This window comes from Podarcis pityusensis (assembly GCF_964106645.2).
Source record: "Podarcis pityusensis genome assembly, chromosome: 1".
Lineage (NCBI taxonomy): Eukaryota > Metazoa > Chordata > Lepidosauria > Squamata > Lacertidae > Podarcis > Podarcis pityusensis.
The window spans coordinates 103,922,748-103,938,764 of NC_138028.1; the positions used below are offsets into that span (position 1 = coordinate 103,922,748).

Below are 16,017 nucleotides of genomic sequence, written 5' to 3' on the forward strand. Positions count from 1 at the left end.
GATGAAAGCCACCTGGAAAACAATTTCTGTCTTTAATCAACAGCGTTGGCACAACGGTAGGTATCCAGAGAAAGAATACTAACCAGAGAAACTCATGATGCTAAGTGATGTTTTAACAGGATTTGATGACTTGGCCTATAGTTCATTCACATTTTTGTATTGCATATATTCAAGGAAATAAAACAGCCTACTGCAATGTCTCAGCCAATATTCACAGAAACAAAATTCTACTGACAAGAATTCAACCCATACTTGCATTCAAACCAGATCCATGAAAATATGACACTGATTTCTTCTCTTTATCTTTTGGCAGTAATGAGATCTAGAAAGGGTCTTCAGTGCAGAAACAGTTTTGATTTACACTGATTTAATTCCTTTGACTACTATTCTTTAATTCATATTGTTGTAGCTAGCTTAGAGAGGAGGCCTGGTAGAAAGTCAGGCACACTTAGGTGTACTAGCTTCAAGCAAATCCAATCACAACTTTTAAAAATCGAGTTGGGATATATTTTGGAATATTGGGTTGCATCCAGACCTGGCATTCCATGAATGGAAGAGATCTTTCTGTTCATGGAACTGAGTGAGATCCAGGAGGATCCACAGACAGGATGAGATGTGAGTAGAGGCTATTTTTCTGCGATTTCTCCTTCCCTCTGCATCCCCAAATGGGCACTTTCCATGCTGTTCTGGAAGGTCCCCAAACCTCCTGTAGCAAATTTTCAAAGTATGGCAGTTTCAGACAAGGCAGGGAAACTGGCAAAAATCACCTTTTTCCTCACAGGAATATCCAGGTTGCATGAGGTACAAGCCATTATGCTTTCTGAAAATCATGAAGTAGGCCACAAAATCTCCTGCTTGAAGTATATTCCAAATAAAACATGAAAAACAGAAATAAGACAATACTGGTTCTTGCATAAAAGAATGACTGATATTATTTTCCTTTAATGGGATCTAACCGAACAAGTGGACTATCCCTACCTCAAAAATGTTTCTTTTCAAAAATATAAAAAATGAAGATGTGAAATGAACATTGTTCTATTTCCAATCAATTTGCAACCTATGTCAAACAGACATTTATAAAATATATTGCAAGTAAATTAAATCTGACTTCACCAGAATGAAAATGGGAAATGTTACAAAAGTGCTGAGGATTTGTGTTCCAGTGTAAGATTACTGTGGATGTTTCACTTTATTGAAAGTTTGGAAAAGTAATACTTTAGAATATCATACGCTATATATACACACATCTCTCAAGTAAAATGTTGGATTACCTTATAAATTGTGTATAGAGACTACATATCCGATGAAGACTAAAATAAATAACAGATCTTTTACTCTCTAGAAATCAGTGTAATTTATCGCTTGATATGTCCCAACAGTGTTTATTGGCCAATTCTTAAGCCTGAAGATGCGGTTAATTGCCACTCAGTTTCTTCATGATAGGGCTGTCAGGTGAAGCATTAGTGAAAATACTTCCAACTACCACGTGTGTTCCCCAGAGATTATGACGAATAACTTTACAGCAGCCAAGGTCCTCCACATAAAATCCTAAATGGCGGTAGCGTTCATCAGTTTCAAAAAGGGTGTTGTTTGTATAAGGGCCAAAAAACTGCAAAGAAAGCACAACAAAACACGGTGTACATTTATAGTAAGATTCCTGAATATATTTCAACATAATAGATCAAATTAGTTTTAAGTCTAAGCTTAAATGCATTTAAATGTCATGACAGAAAATGTACAACTGCTGGTTTTGCATTGACATTTCTATAGAGGGATAACTATACTGTTTATTATATCCCATGGCAACTAGAAATTCTGGAGCCCACAGATCCAGCCCTCAAATTGACACTGTTACCAGGAAAGTTCACTTCCAATTCCTTGGATTTTATGAATCAATAGCCTGGTCCCTGTGGCGCAATGGTTTAGTGTGTCTAGCTGCTAACCGGAAGGTTGATGGTTCAAGCCCACACAGGAACAGCTGTGAGCAGGATTCCCTTCCAATATTTATATGATTCTATATACTGCAACAGCAGATTCTAGCAGTGCCCATGCAAAGACAGTAAAGATTCACCAACGAAAGTTGGGTAAAAAACTATGTACACATTTAGTAGGAGAATATAAGAGTCTTAAAGGTAAAGGCAAAGGTAAAGGGACCACTGACATTTATAGTCCAGTTGCAAATGACTCTGGGGTTGCGGCTCTCATCTTGCTTTACAGGCCAGGGAGCTGGTGTTTGTCCGCTCTGCAGACAGTTTTTCTGGGTCATGTGGCCAGCATGACTAAGCTGCTTCTGGCGCAAAGGAACACCGAAGCCAGAGCAGCACATGGAAACACCATTTACCTTCCCACCGGAGCGGTACCTATTTATCTACTTGCACTTTGATGTGCTTTCGAACTGCTAGGTTGGCAGGAGCTGGGAGCGAGCAATGGGAGCTCACCCCGCCATGGGGATTTGAACCGCTGACCTTTTGATCAGCAAGCCCAAGCCTCAGTGGTTTAGACCGCAGCGCCACCCGTGTTCCTATAACAGGTCTGAGTGCTTTGCTATTCCATACCGACTAGCTTTTCAAATAATTTGGATCTAGGACATTTCTAAGGGCCCTGATGTGGGACATTTTTTTTTTAACAATTAGAAATAATACTGATATGGTTGTACATGAAATAATTGTCAAAGGAACATCTCAAATACCTACAATCCATGACACACCACAATCCTGGTCTGAAAGAACTAGGTTAAAGGGGGGGGGGGAGGTGAGAGACAGAGTGGTGTAGTGATTCCAGTGCTAAACTAGGACTAGTGTAACCAGGTTCATATTCTCACTCAGCCGTGAAGCTCACTGGGTGACCAGGAGCCTATAATTCTCTCAGCCTATCCTAAGATTGTTGTAAGAATAAACTCAGGGCTGGGGAGAACTATGTGCACTGCTTTGAGATCCTTGGAGGAGAAAATAGATGTAATAACTAAAACAAATAAAAACAGTCTTGCGTTCTTTTGTTTAACTGCCTCTTAAGGTGCCAGCTATGACAACGGTTTCTATGATATAGCCGAGAATTAAGAAAGACTGTCACATACATTCCAGAAACAATTTTAAATAGCCTTTAAAATGGTTTCAAGTGGAACGAGCAGAAACTCAAGTAGGAGTCATCATATTCCTTTTTTCCCCTTGTCTGAGACACACAGTGCTCAGCCTCCCTCTTCTTGCTGTGCTTTGGTAGAAATACTTACTGCCAATCCTGAAGTTGGATCAATGAAATCTGCCCAATAGCCTTCGGCACACAAAGCATAGCAAATTTCCTTGGCACCACTGATAAACTAAGAAGAGAGGAAATAAAAGATGCTAAGCACACTTTTAAGGCTAATGTATATTCCATTTCCCCAGCAAACAAATGTGAAATTGAACACAGTACTGTTATTCAACTCTGTCAACCGAGACTAAGAGGATTAAAATTAATAACCTATATTGAGATACGATGGTCACATGGAACCTAGAAGAAATTCTTTGTGATGGTCAGTGAAGCATTAATAGTTCTGCACAGGCAGGAAAATATAACTGATTGCTCGGGTTGGTTGCAGTGTTGCCATACCTGCAAATACAAAAAAAGTAAACAAATCCATACCTCACCTATTGCCCACTTTCATGCATGCTCCTTTTGCCTTAGGTTTGTTTCCTAGTCTCAACTTCCTGTATCTTGATCAGTAAAGCACTTTTTGCAGTTATCTAATCCACAATGGCAACTCTGCCCAAAACCTATGCCAAGAAAATTATCGTCCAAACACAAAGCACAGATGCTCAAAACTCCTGCTAACCTCTAAATACATGGTGCTAATTTAGAAAGAAACAGAATCTAAAAAGGAGCTACACGAGAGTGTGGGATGAAACTGTGCACACAGATGGAACGCTCTTTTATTTTTGCCAGAATAGACTCTATTGTCAAAGAAAGTGACACTTCTTAATTTAAAAATTCAGGAGAAGCGTGCCTCTTCAACAAAAGGAATTGTGGAGGTTCTCACCAAATGCACTCGTATATCCTTTGCACTACGGCAAAAGATACTACATTAACATATCCAATGGAAAAGCTAACTGTGGTTTGGTAGGCTGCCCCTGTATGGGAAACATCACTTGTAACTGATTTTGCTAGGAACCCCCCAGAGAACTACTCCTCAATAAGAAAGGAAAGGAATTAAGAAAGAAACCAACAAAAGACAAGGAAAAGGGCAAGTATAAACAACAAGAAGAAGAAATGCAGAAGGGACATGGAAGAGACTTAAGGGCCTCGGACATAAGGCTTCCAGGTTGATGGACTAGATGGATTGGACAGTAAGGACTGACACGACCCGAGACCAGGAAGATGAGACGTTGGATGAAGATTGGAAGAAAATTTATAAAGGAAACTTTTTATTTAGGGAATTGGCTAAAAATTAATGAATATTAGGGAAAATGTTGGAATGAAACTATATGACTCTAGCAGAAATGATATCAGGAGTTATGTATATTTGAAAACTAAGATTTAAGCTTTAAGGTATTTTAGGGTAAGATATGGTTAAATAAATTAAGGCAATTTGTATAACAGAATATGGGGAAAGATGGTAAGGATTTGCTGAGCTAATTATAAAGTTAAACTGTCAAGATAATTTTTTTAACAAAAATTGAGAAAGATGGAAAGAATTTGCTGAAATAATTAATTAAACTAGAATACAAAAAGGGAGGTGGGAGGAGGTCAATGAAACAAGCAAATGGAAGTTATAGATATGTAATTTGGGATCTATGTTGTTTTCTTTTTTCTTGTGTTTTCCATTTTTCTTTTTATTTTTTTTGTTGTATTGTTGTTTTCACTCCCCCCCCTCTTTTTATGTATTACAGTGTTGTTTTTAATTTTTCTTTTTTCTTTATAACTTTGAAACTACTAATAAATATTATTTAAAAAAAAGAAAAAAAGAAACTGATTTTGCTAGTTTGCATTCCATTTGTTCAACACTTTGACACCTAAAACTATATAGTGAAGAAGCCAGGCGAACCTCCCCGGGGAGAGCATTGCACAAATGGGGAGCCACTACAGAAAAGGCCTGTTTTCAGGTTGCCACCCTCCGGACCTCTCGAGGCACACAATGTTGTACAGCTGCATCCCCTCATTTATTTGAAATTGATAAATACACACATTTCTTTCTCGAAGCATGTAAGCCAGATATCTGGACCCTTTATCATAAGGGCTTACTCAGATTCCGAATAATCTTAAAACAGAACAGATTTATATTCAGTGTGGACCTATTTTTCCAATTAGTCAAAGGTCTACGTATCTGTCCATTTCAATTTCAGATTAAGCCAACGGAACCCCAGTAAACAGTCTAAATATGTTTATGCACTGGACTCTTTTGATCCTGGTGAATTACAATCTCACAGTAGCCACTCACCAAACAGATGTTAATTAAGACAACTTGAGTCTTCAATACAATAACACCTTCATTTGCCTGCCACTAACTCTCATTACTTTACTCCAAGTCTCTCATGTTAAGTTAAGTTCTCCTGAGATTGTCTACAATGCAAACAAACAGTCCATTCTATTGTGAATTTGCTGTTAGTAACCTTTAGGCCAGAAGGTTACGTCTACCATCCCAGCACCCTTGTGTTCAATATATTGGAATTGACAGGAAGGTGGACAAGGAAGGAGGAGGACAATTAAAATATAATTAGACCAGATTACAATGCCAAGGCCCAACAGACCATGACTAACACAGAGACACTGACACGCTAAAATGAGAGCTTTATTCTGTGTGCAGCTTTCATGGTGATGACTGAACACTGCACTCTCCTTCCTAACCCCTTGAAAACCTTTAGAACCCATATAAATGCTTATTTGCCATTGTGAAACTTTCTCAAATGGAGTTAAAGGAACTGCAGTGTGGCTGGTGTTAAATAGAAACTGGTCTCAGATATATTAGCCAAAAAATCAAGTTGAAATAAAAGAAACTGGCATTTTTAGGTTATTTTAAAAGCACTATTAAAGTACAGAAAATTTTCAGAAAATAACATATGGGGAAAAATTCAGCAGCAGCAAAACACTGACATTTGTTGGGATGCAACTATTGATTCCAAAGCCAAGCAAAAAACGTACATTTAAGAAAGGATGACCCCTAGTGGCAATTCTGCATATAATCACTTGGGCAAACAAAATGTCTGATTTATTTACTGCAATTATTAACAGATGTGGTATAAAAGGTTCAACTTAGTAAACTGAATGTAAAACATTAAAGCATGTAGCTAGTGCGTATGCATAAAATATATTTAAAGTTACCATTTTTTAAAGTCAGGTAGGTAGCCCTGTTGGTCTGACGCAGTCGAAATAAAGTAAAAAATTAAAAAATTGTCCAGTTTCACCTTAGAGACCAACTAAGTTTGTTCTGGGTAGGTATAAGATTCCGTGTGCATGCACACTTCTTCAGATACACAGATACACTTCAGATATGTGTATCTGAAGTGTGTGTGCACACGAAAGCTTATACCCAGAACAAACTTAGTTGGTCTCTAAGGTGCTACTGGACAATTTTTGAATTTATTTTTTAAAGGAAAAATCAAGATGGGCATTAAATGTTAAGGACCAAGCGTTAGTCGTGTACATCCAAATTCTTTCTAAGAGAGCTTCATTAACACTGGGTCACAAAATATTGGGTCACAACCTATAATGGTCACCCACTCTTAGGGCAGACTCCACATTCCTAAAGCATGATATCAAGCACTGAATCCAATACAACACACAAACGCACATGGTCTCACCTCCAATGAGAACAGTATCATAATTCACTGCCCAAAGCTGATGAGACTTACATTTTCTATCAGATTTTCTCGCTCATTTTCCACCTCTTCACTCCATGCAGTCATATCATTTATTGTCTTCTGTGTTACTGTTAAGACTGTGAGGTTATTGGAAGTTCCTTCTGGAAACATTGACTCAAAATCTACGAAGGAAGGAAGAAGTCAATGAAACTTAACTGCACAATCTTAGCCAGGCCTACCTGAGAACAAGTCCTACTGAATTCAGGTAAACAGGATTAGGACGGCAGCCTTAGGTGATTGTTACAGTTCTTTTGCTCCACCAGCAGTGGCGCCATGCTGGAATTGAGCTGCTTGCCTGAGCTCCACCTGGCTGAGTCACTGCAGCAAACCAGGACAGAAAGAGGGAGGGACAATGTAGCATGGTGTCAATGTGCCAGGAAAGAGTGCCAGATCGCACCGTGCCAATCTCACCCTTCCCTCTTTCCATTCTGGTATGCTGCAGTGACTCAGTCAAGAAGATGAGAACCACAGCCCCACCTCTCCGTCACTGGCTACCCTCCATCAACCCCATTTGTAAGTATGGGGAATTGCCACTGTGTTCTTCAACAGCTTGCACACACAATGGAGACGCATTTACTATGGAAAGGATGACTGTCAGGTTCCCAGGCTAAAGGTTTTGCTCATCTGGAAAAGCGCACTGTTGCTTGCTTTTTTTTTAGAATAAAGACAAAAAGAGGGTTAATTTATGCAACCGAAAAGAAAACTGTGACGCTCCAGCAAAAAAAAAAAAAAAAAAGAAGGGGAAAAAAGGGTCAAGGTATAAAGTCTACTGAGATAATGAAAATTTTGAAAAGGAGGATGAGGGCAGCAGCACCCATACCTTTGCGCAACAGCTCTGGACACGCTTGTATGGCACATTCTACCTTAGTGGTTTCAAAGTAGGCCTTGGCATTACTAACTTCTTGTTTATGAGGAGGATTACCGTTCTGAAAACAAAAACAACAACAGGTAATTGTTCAGAGCTACGTACAACAGTAACGCCAGCAGTGTTATTTGATATTTAAATTTGCCCCAGCTCTTATTCTTAAAATTAGCAAAAAGTTGTACCCTCTAAGGCTGGGCGATACCTGGTTTTCAACACAGTGCTATATCACCAGCTAAACACAGAGAGATATGCTGATACATGACAATGTCTGAAATGAAGCTATGCAGAAGAGGCATTGGCTGGCTTCACGGTTTCCCCCACATTGTGCTTTTTTGCATAGCACACGCGCACACACCATGATTCGCAATATAGTGCCAAGTCAAAAATTATGAAGCCAATATCACGATATGGATTTCAAGCCAGTTTTGGGCCATATATCACCCAGTTCTAGTATCCTCAAGCTTCTGCACAGCTGAAGTACAATTCTATTCCAGACAATTCTATTCCAGGGCACCACTCCAAAAATACTATGATAGCCCACCTGTAACACAGGGGTGGGTGCTCATTTCAAAATCAGGAGAGAAAGACCATGTGCCTGCTTTTTTGCTAGGCAGGCCAGTTACTTTGGAGCTATGTTTTCCACCTGAGTTCTTACCTGGAACTCGTTGACGTACTGAGCCATCACAAATTCATGCCTTTCGCTTGCCAGGGGCTCCACTAATATGTCAGGCAGTTTTTTGTGCGCTTGTGTTGCCTTCTGAATCCCTGCACCGTTCAGGTGACAGTCAAAGCCTATGTTCCCCGGGAGCTGAAATCGTTGGTCTTGCGGACCAAAGGGTCCCATCGCCTCATCGGGCCACACAGTTCTTGGACCTGCCAAAAGTTAAGAGTTAAGTCGTTTAAACACACACATACAATTGCACTGTGTTATAAAACACAAACGTTTTTTGCACACCGCTCAGTAAGCTAGTAACTCAAGTTCAAGCAGAAAACGGGAAAACTAAGTTCCATTGAACTTCATGATACTTAATTCCGAGTATGTTATGACCAGAGGAACCATAAGATACAGATGATTTGAAAGACATATTGTGTGTGGTATCCAACTAACACACCCTCTGAGAGGCAAGGATTTCCACTTGTGCAACAGAACTCCCCACAGCTCCCCCCCCCAAACCTCTTCTAGAGCTCTGGAGCAGATGTGGGGAGGGTGTGGGGTGCACCCAGGGGAGGAGGAGGAGGGGAGAAAGTCCACTGGACAAGCAAAAAGCCTTGTGCTGATGATACGCGTTAGATGGATACAGCTATATGATTTCGCCCACAATACAGCTAATTTTAGATGTAAACACAGGTGAAACAAATTCTTGGAATGTTTCTTACATATGTCTGGGGGTGCAGCAGCAACAGAAGGCTCGTCTGAGCCAGAGGACCCTGCTGTGGAAAAGGCCTTGGGAGTTACAACCCTTCTAACCAAAGAATAAAATCCCGGAAGGTACGTCACCAGTCTAGCTCTGTTACAAAGTACCTAAAGGGGACACAAAGAGAACTGAATGTAGCATATATTGCACATCAAAACAACAAGTCAGTATGCAGAGACGCATTCCGTAGGGATGGAGGAATCTTATTAGCTGAATTTTGCATCCCGACCTTCTATATTACCAATGTACTACGCTTTCTTTGGGTGTGGCTAAAAAATTAAAAGTTTAGTATGAAAAATTCCGCGTGCTGGAATTTTTGCACACCGTTTGCCATATGGATAAAATGCTGCATTAAGTAAATGACACTTTTTATCTAGCAAAAGAAAAAAGAAAAGCGCCACAATACATACATGGAATGTGTTCAAACATCTGATAAGCAAAGCGTATTAAAAGAAAAAACATACGTGAGTAGGTTCTTTCTTCCGGCAAGGGTAGTTAAGAAGAGCAGACAAGTTAGTTCCTCTGGTTTATCAGGAGATGGCACATTTCCCACTGCAAAGCTGGCAAGCCACTTAGGGTAAGGCGACCATACTACTTGGCCATTCTGTATGCATTCAATCCCAGACCCATGCAACTGTAGTGACCTCACGCCTAAGCTTAAAACTCTCATGACAACAAAACCAGGGGAAATCTTACAACACACGAACCGCAGGGAAAATGGCTTCAATTTCTCTTCCTGAATCTGAAAACAGCCTGAATCAACAGGGCTCAGATGTGCGATATCATCTTGGTGTAGTTTTATTCTGAAGCTTAACGACAACAAATGCCAACATTATTAACTACTGCACCACTGATTAATTTGGCTGACACCGTGCTCAAGTGCTTGTCTTGCAATCCCAACCTCCCAGGTCTAACCTTTTGAAAAGTATTGCAAGATTATTAAGAGCTCACAAGGAATATATATATATATATTTACAGTTCCACCATTCCGTTTAGAAATGCATCTGCAGCCAATGTGGGTTGGCATTTGTTTTGTTTTTTAAATAAAAAGCCTGGCTAGATATTGCATCAAAATCCAGAACGCTTTAGAAAGGAATCTAAAAGGTAAGGTGCTAAACAGGGAATGCAAACTCAATGATTTCTAAATTTGAAAGGTTGTTTTTTACAGGTTAGCTTCAAAAATGGTTATTTTTTTAATTTGGAGGTACACAATCTTTACACTAAGTTTTACAATTCTTATGATACATGCATCCTTTCCTAAAATAATGTAATAAATATAGCAGTTTTATGTTACCTATGGCGTACTGCCCACAGCAACGTATGTTTCTGTGACCCACTGGCCCCAGTGACCCAGTACTAGACTGCTACAATACCTAATCCCACATCCTAGCAAAAAGCAACCCTCTTCTTTGCACCAGATGCAACGTGCACAGTGCTAATATAAGGACAATAGTTGCAGCTATGGTTGCGTAGACACAACATGAAGTAATGCAATCTGAAATCACACTATGGATATGTTTTTTCAACACTGAGCCTTTCTCGGTTTTCGGCTCATTCACAGCTCTTTGCACTGCATTAGTGGCCACTGTCAAGAATCCCACGTTTTGAAAGCAGTTGGTCCAGTGGCAGCACAGAAAAAGGGGCAAGTAAGAAAAGGATCATAACTAGACAAACCAAATCAAAAGAAGGAAGGCAACGGGAAGGCAGTAACAGAAAAGGGCAAAACAATCTCAAGGATGCACAAATATGATGATTTGTATTGGCCCAATGTGTTTCAAAGGATATTTCTTCTGTAGGGACACTGCATATCACTAGTATACTGCCAAAGCTTCATGTGGCTGTTATGGGAGTTGTTTCGTTCTGGTATACTTACGTTTCTCTTTTAAATGTGTTGTAAGTTTTCTGAACACCTTTGGGTAACAAGCAACAACAACAACAAGCACACCATTCTGTTCTCTAGTGTTATGGAGCACACTAAAGAACACAGAGGTGTGCATTTTAAGTGTCCTTAAGAAGTATATTTGGAAAGATGTTTAGCCAATAAAACATTTCAGTTTTGTGCATGGTAGAGATTCTGTCTCACCCTATTTCCACAAACAGAAAAGGACCTCTGAAGTCCTTAAGGAAGGTCTATTCATGGTTTTTATAGGCATGTCAGTTTATATGATGAAAAACAGTAATTCCAATTCAAACTTGAATGGTGCAACATTTCATACAGTTGTAAATGTTCAGGCTTAAATGTGTTATTGCATCAAAGCCTAAGTTTTGAACCCAGAATATGAGCTTTCAAAAATGCATTAATGCTGTTATTATTATTATTATTCAAAATGCATATGCTCTGCCTCTCTCATTATATCGGTAAGCTATCTGAGCCAACAGAAGTGTACAATAAGGAAATCTGTATAACTGATTTAAGATCACACTGGCTACACTCCTGCATATGTTCCTTTTTCTTGTTCCTTTCCCCTTTTGTTCCATGTATTTTAGACTGTAGGCCTGCAGGAACTGTCTTATCTTTTAATCCCTGAACAACCTGTAGAAAACTGTAGGCGTTTCATACGTGATAAATAAATTGTTGTTAAATCTAACAGAAATAAATCAAATGTAACCAACTTAATTCTTAGTCCACAAGCCTACATACACTTTAGGAATGAATCTTGTTGAACTCGGTAGGACTGACTTCTGAGTACACCCACAAAGGATTGGGTTGCACTAGTTTCTACAATTAAAGCCTTTATAATTTATAGGTTGATGCCTAAGAACTGTGGGGAGTGTTCCTCAAGAGGAACAGGATTTGCCTCCCCAGACACCTCCCAAAGCAGCAGCAGATGCTGGGCTGAAGGGAGAAACTGGTAAAAATACCTTCCATGCACACAAGAAGCCCATAGGATCCAATCCCACATCTTTACAGGCCCACACCCTCCAAATTCTTGTGTGTACCAAATCCAATGTTTTAGGTATTTATAGGACAGTGGAAAATTCAGTTTGCCAGTGAATAATCCAGTGTTCTAGGTATTTCAGTAGTGATGCAAATTACTTCCTAAAGCATTCCATATTATGAAGCTGCACATCTTTTTTTTTTTAACCTATCTAGTTCAGCTCAGTAGTGCATCATGATTTACATCATACTAAAATGTATACACCAGTCTAAGTGTTTCCATTTTTGACTTCACAAGTTTATACATCAAGAAACTTCATAAAGCACTACTCATATGTCATGTCACATAAGCTAAGGAACAAGAATAGAAACAGGAACACATTTAGAGACATTTGTATGGCATTCTTAACAAACACTGAAAACAGCAATATTACTTACAGTGGCCATTTGCATGGGTATCTTCGTCTAAAGATTTTTCCTAAAACAGAGACATACACACCAGAGTGGCTGGTTATACAACACGTTGGGCCTGAGCTGCAACTTGTTAAGGATCCATGCCCAAACACTTCCGAGAACTGCCCGAACCAGCTGTTAGAACCTGTGCAAAACAAACCAGAACTATGTTTTTTTTCACTTTACCACAAAACTACAAAGGGATGCAGATATTATTTTGCTTCAGCAGGAGGGGAAAGTGTATGTCAATAGCTTATAAATAGTTGCATGACTACAGTTTTGGAATTTACATTCAGTTAAACATCTAAATCTCTAGCCTTTCCATTGTGCAGAGAATTTTTTTAATGCTAATGCAAACCTTAAAAAAAGCAGGCTCAGAAAGTAAAGAAACCTGTTTGTAAAATTTACACCCTGTTCAACTGGAGATCTTTGTCACCTCCAGAGCACTAGTTGAAGCACTGTCCATGTGAATTTTAAATTCTTTTAAAATTTCAACACTAAAGTTGAAACACAAAAAGGAACTTGTGATTCTGAGATGAAACACATACTACTTTTGAATAATTTCCTTGAAACTCTTGACAGATGGGAGCTTATTTCTCTTTCACGCTTCCTTTTTAACACTGGCACACATTGCAGGCAATTCACAAGCTGCAGATGCCTGAAAAACTCATATAGGTTGTTAAGAGATCTGACCATTCTGGTGCCCATGAAAACAATTTTGAAGAGGACTAGGACAGCTTCATGATGACAAATGGGAAGAGACAAGAAACCAGAAACCTCCTTGCCCAATAACCCATTTTCTCCCCACCTCACTGCCAGATAAAATTACCATTGCTGGCTTCACTCCCTTTAACCACCCCAGAATCAGGTTTCTTTCCAATCTCCTATACAGTACATACACAGAAAAATGTGGTGCTGTTTTCTGCCTCATGCTTAGCCAGTGCACACCTCGGGCCGAAGTGATGCGTTAGGGGATTTCTTTTTTATTTTATTTAGATGATGATCGCCCCAGACCCTCCAAGTGACCGTATTTTCCAGGGACAGTCCTGAATTTACAGAAGCTGTTCCGGTTTCTGACTTGATCCCGGAATGTCTTGCTTTTCCTTAGGATGTCCCTCTTTTCATCAGAGAAACATTGGAGGGTATGGAGTTAAGTGACACCCCCCAGCCAAAGAGATAAGTACCTATACAACATAGGTACTTATGTTTAGAAGACATCTGAAGGCACCCTGTATAGGGAAGTGGTGGTTTTTGTTATTTTTAATGTTTAACGCTAACCAGGCCTTTGGTTGATCCAATTTACATCCTATGCCCTTTTAAAATGTGTTGGGTTTTTTTTTTTGTAGAGGGGGGTGTTACTGGGTTGTTGTTTTAATTTTTATTAGGTATTTTGTGGTTTTATAGCTTGATTTTATTCTGTGAATTGCCCTGAGACCCCAGGGTATAGAGCAGTATATAAATTCAATAAATAATAATAATTTTGTTTTTATGTATGTTGGAAGCCGCCCTGGGTGGCTATAGCTTAGGGCCCCACTCTCTTTGGGGCCCAAAAAAAATTTAAAGGAAAAAAACCTGGATGTACATTTCCAAAACGTAAGAGCTCCCGTTGCCCAGTCCCTGCTCCTGTGAACCTAGCAGTTCGAAAGCACCTCAAAGTGCAAGTAGATAAATCTGGTGGGAAGGTAAACGGCGTTTCCGTGCGCTGCTCTGGTTCGCCAGAAGCGGCTTAGTCATGCTGGCCACATGACCCGGAAGCTGTACGCCGGCTCCCTCGGCCAATAAAGCGAGATGAGCGCTGCAACTCCAGAGTCGGCCACGACTGGACCTAATGGTCAGGGGTTCCTTTACCTTTTTTAAGATAAAAAACAAATACAGTGGTACCTCTGGTTACATACTTAATTCGTTCCAGAGGTCTGTTCTTAACCTGAAACTGTTCTTAACCTGAAGCACCCTTTAGCTAATGGGGCCTCCCACTGCCACCGTAGCACGATTTCTGTTCTCATCCTGAAGCAAAGTTCTTAACCCAAGGTACTATTTCTGGGTTAGCGGAGTCTGTAACCTGAAGCGTCTGTAACATGAAGCGTATGCAACCCGAGGTACCACTGTAAAATAAAACCTACATACAGCAAGTCTTTTGTGTTGTGTATGGACCTATTAGGTCCATAAATTACCATATAGCATATATTCAACACAAAAAAACAGCGACAATTTGTTGTTGACAAATTATAGCTGGACATATCAAGGGCCCCATTACCTTCAGTAGCTTAGGGCCCCATCAAACCTAAATCCGGCCCTACACCTGCTCCCCAACCCCCGTCTAGGGTCCAAGAGCGACGGGATGGTTTGAGACTGGGAACTGAAGCGGCTAGTCCGCATTGAGGAGCTGTGTGCGTAGGGACAGCGCTTATCTGAAGGGGAGACGGTGCGGGGGGGGCAGAGGTGGGAGCGGGGCCTGAGGACGCCTCTGGCCCAAAGTTTAAGCGGGGGGGGGGTGTCGGGAAGTTCCATTTGGCGAGGGGGGGGAGCTGGAGGAAGGGAGACGCCGCTGACCGGGCTCGTTACCTCTTTTTTCTTTTCACGTTCTGTTTGTTCCTGTAAAATGGCAACCCCGGGCCAAAGCAATCGATCCTTGCCTCCGTCGTTTCCAAAGGGTAGTTGGGGGGGGGGGGAAGAAAGAGGGAAAAGGTGTCGGCGGGGAGAGAAAACGAGACGCTCGACGCGCGACTCCCCTCCCCTTTTTTTCCTGCTTAGCCGGCTTGCGGGCAGGCCGAAGCAATCGAGCCGACGTCTCTAATGACGGAGCTGACGGCTGACGGGGGGGGGGGGGAGAGAGAGAGAGAGAGAGAGAGAGAGAGAGAGAGAGAGAGAGAGAGAGATTGTCGAATCCTCGAAAGGGCTTGCCTAATCGAGTGCTTCCGCGTCGATGCGGAGAGTAGGCGGAGTCAGCAGAGAGGCTTTGCCCGCGCTGGTTGGTCGGTGCAGTTTTGTTTAAGGCGCGCGGGGTGCAAAAGAGGCGCAGCCCGAGTGGAGTAACTGGGTGGCCTCTCGAGCACCTTCTCAGCTCAGGGGTTTGCTTTCCGTATCAGAAATGATTTTCTTTTCTTTTTTCTTTACTCTCCCAGAGGGGCTGACAGTGTTAGGGTGTTTCCACTTAGTTTGCAAATGGGTAGCTGAGATATTATTGCAAACGGGACATGGACAATTTTTGTTTAATTTATCTCCTTTCAAAAAGAGGGATAGATCCGCGTGAAATGGTTAAAAAAACCATGGGGTGGCGTTTTAATGGCAAGGACGTCCTGTGAATACTGCAACGCACAAACACAGGTGTACACACATCTTGTATGCGTGGGAACCTAGGCTACAATAAATGCCTGCTTGGAAGCGCCTTCAGGTTGTGTCGCAGCAAAAGATCTTTAAGCAGCACCTAGGATACTATTATTTATTATTATTTATTAAACTTGTTGCTTTATCTTGCCAAAATGCCTTACAAACAAAAACAATACCCACCCCCAATAGATATATTAAAACCAACCGGAAACAAACAAACAAACAATAGACTAAAAACATCCTACTATG

General features: G+C 40.7%; 1 protein-coding gene across 2 annotated transcripts; it reads right to left on the bottom strand.

Annotated features, from left to right (window-relative positions):
- Positions 1 to 1,165: 1,165 nt before the first annotated feature.
- MMADHC (metabolism of cobalamin associated D) lies at positions 1,166 to 15,143 on the bottom strand. Of its 2 annotated transcripts, none has more exons than XM_081008930.1 (8): positions 15,004 to 15,143; positions 12,427 to 12,586; positions 9,073 to 9,217; positions 8,351 to 8,568; positions 7,651 to 7,756; positions 6,822 to 6,952; positions 3,227 to 3,313; positions 1,166 to 1,609 (listed from the first exon to the last, which is right to left on the bottom strand). In XM_081008930.1, exons 2-8 carry the CDS (start codon positions 12,439 to 12,441, stop codon positions 1,415 to 1,417), a joined length of 897 nt encoding a protein of 298 aa, XP_080865056.1. In that variant the 5' UTR covers positions 12,442 to 12,586; positions 15,004 to 15,143; the 3' UTR covers positions 1,166 to 1,414. The 2 variants fall into 2 exon arrangements, with proteins under 2 accessions (XP_080865056.1, XP_080865057.1); XM_081008931.1 differs by lacking the exon at positions 15,004 to 15,143 and adding an exon at positions 14,696 to 14,835.
- Positions 15,144 to 16,017: the final 874 nt, after the last annotated feature.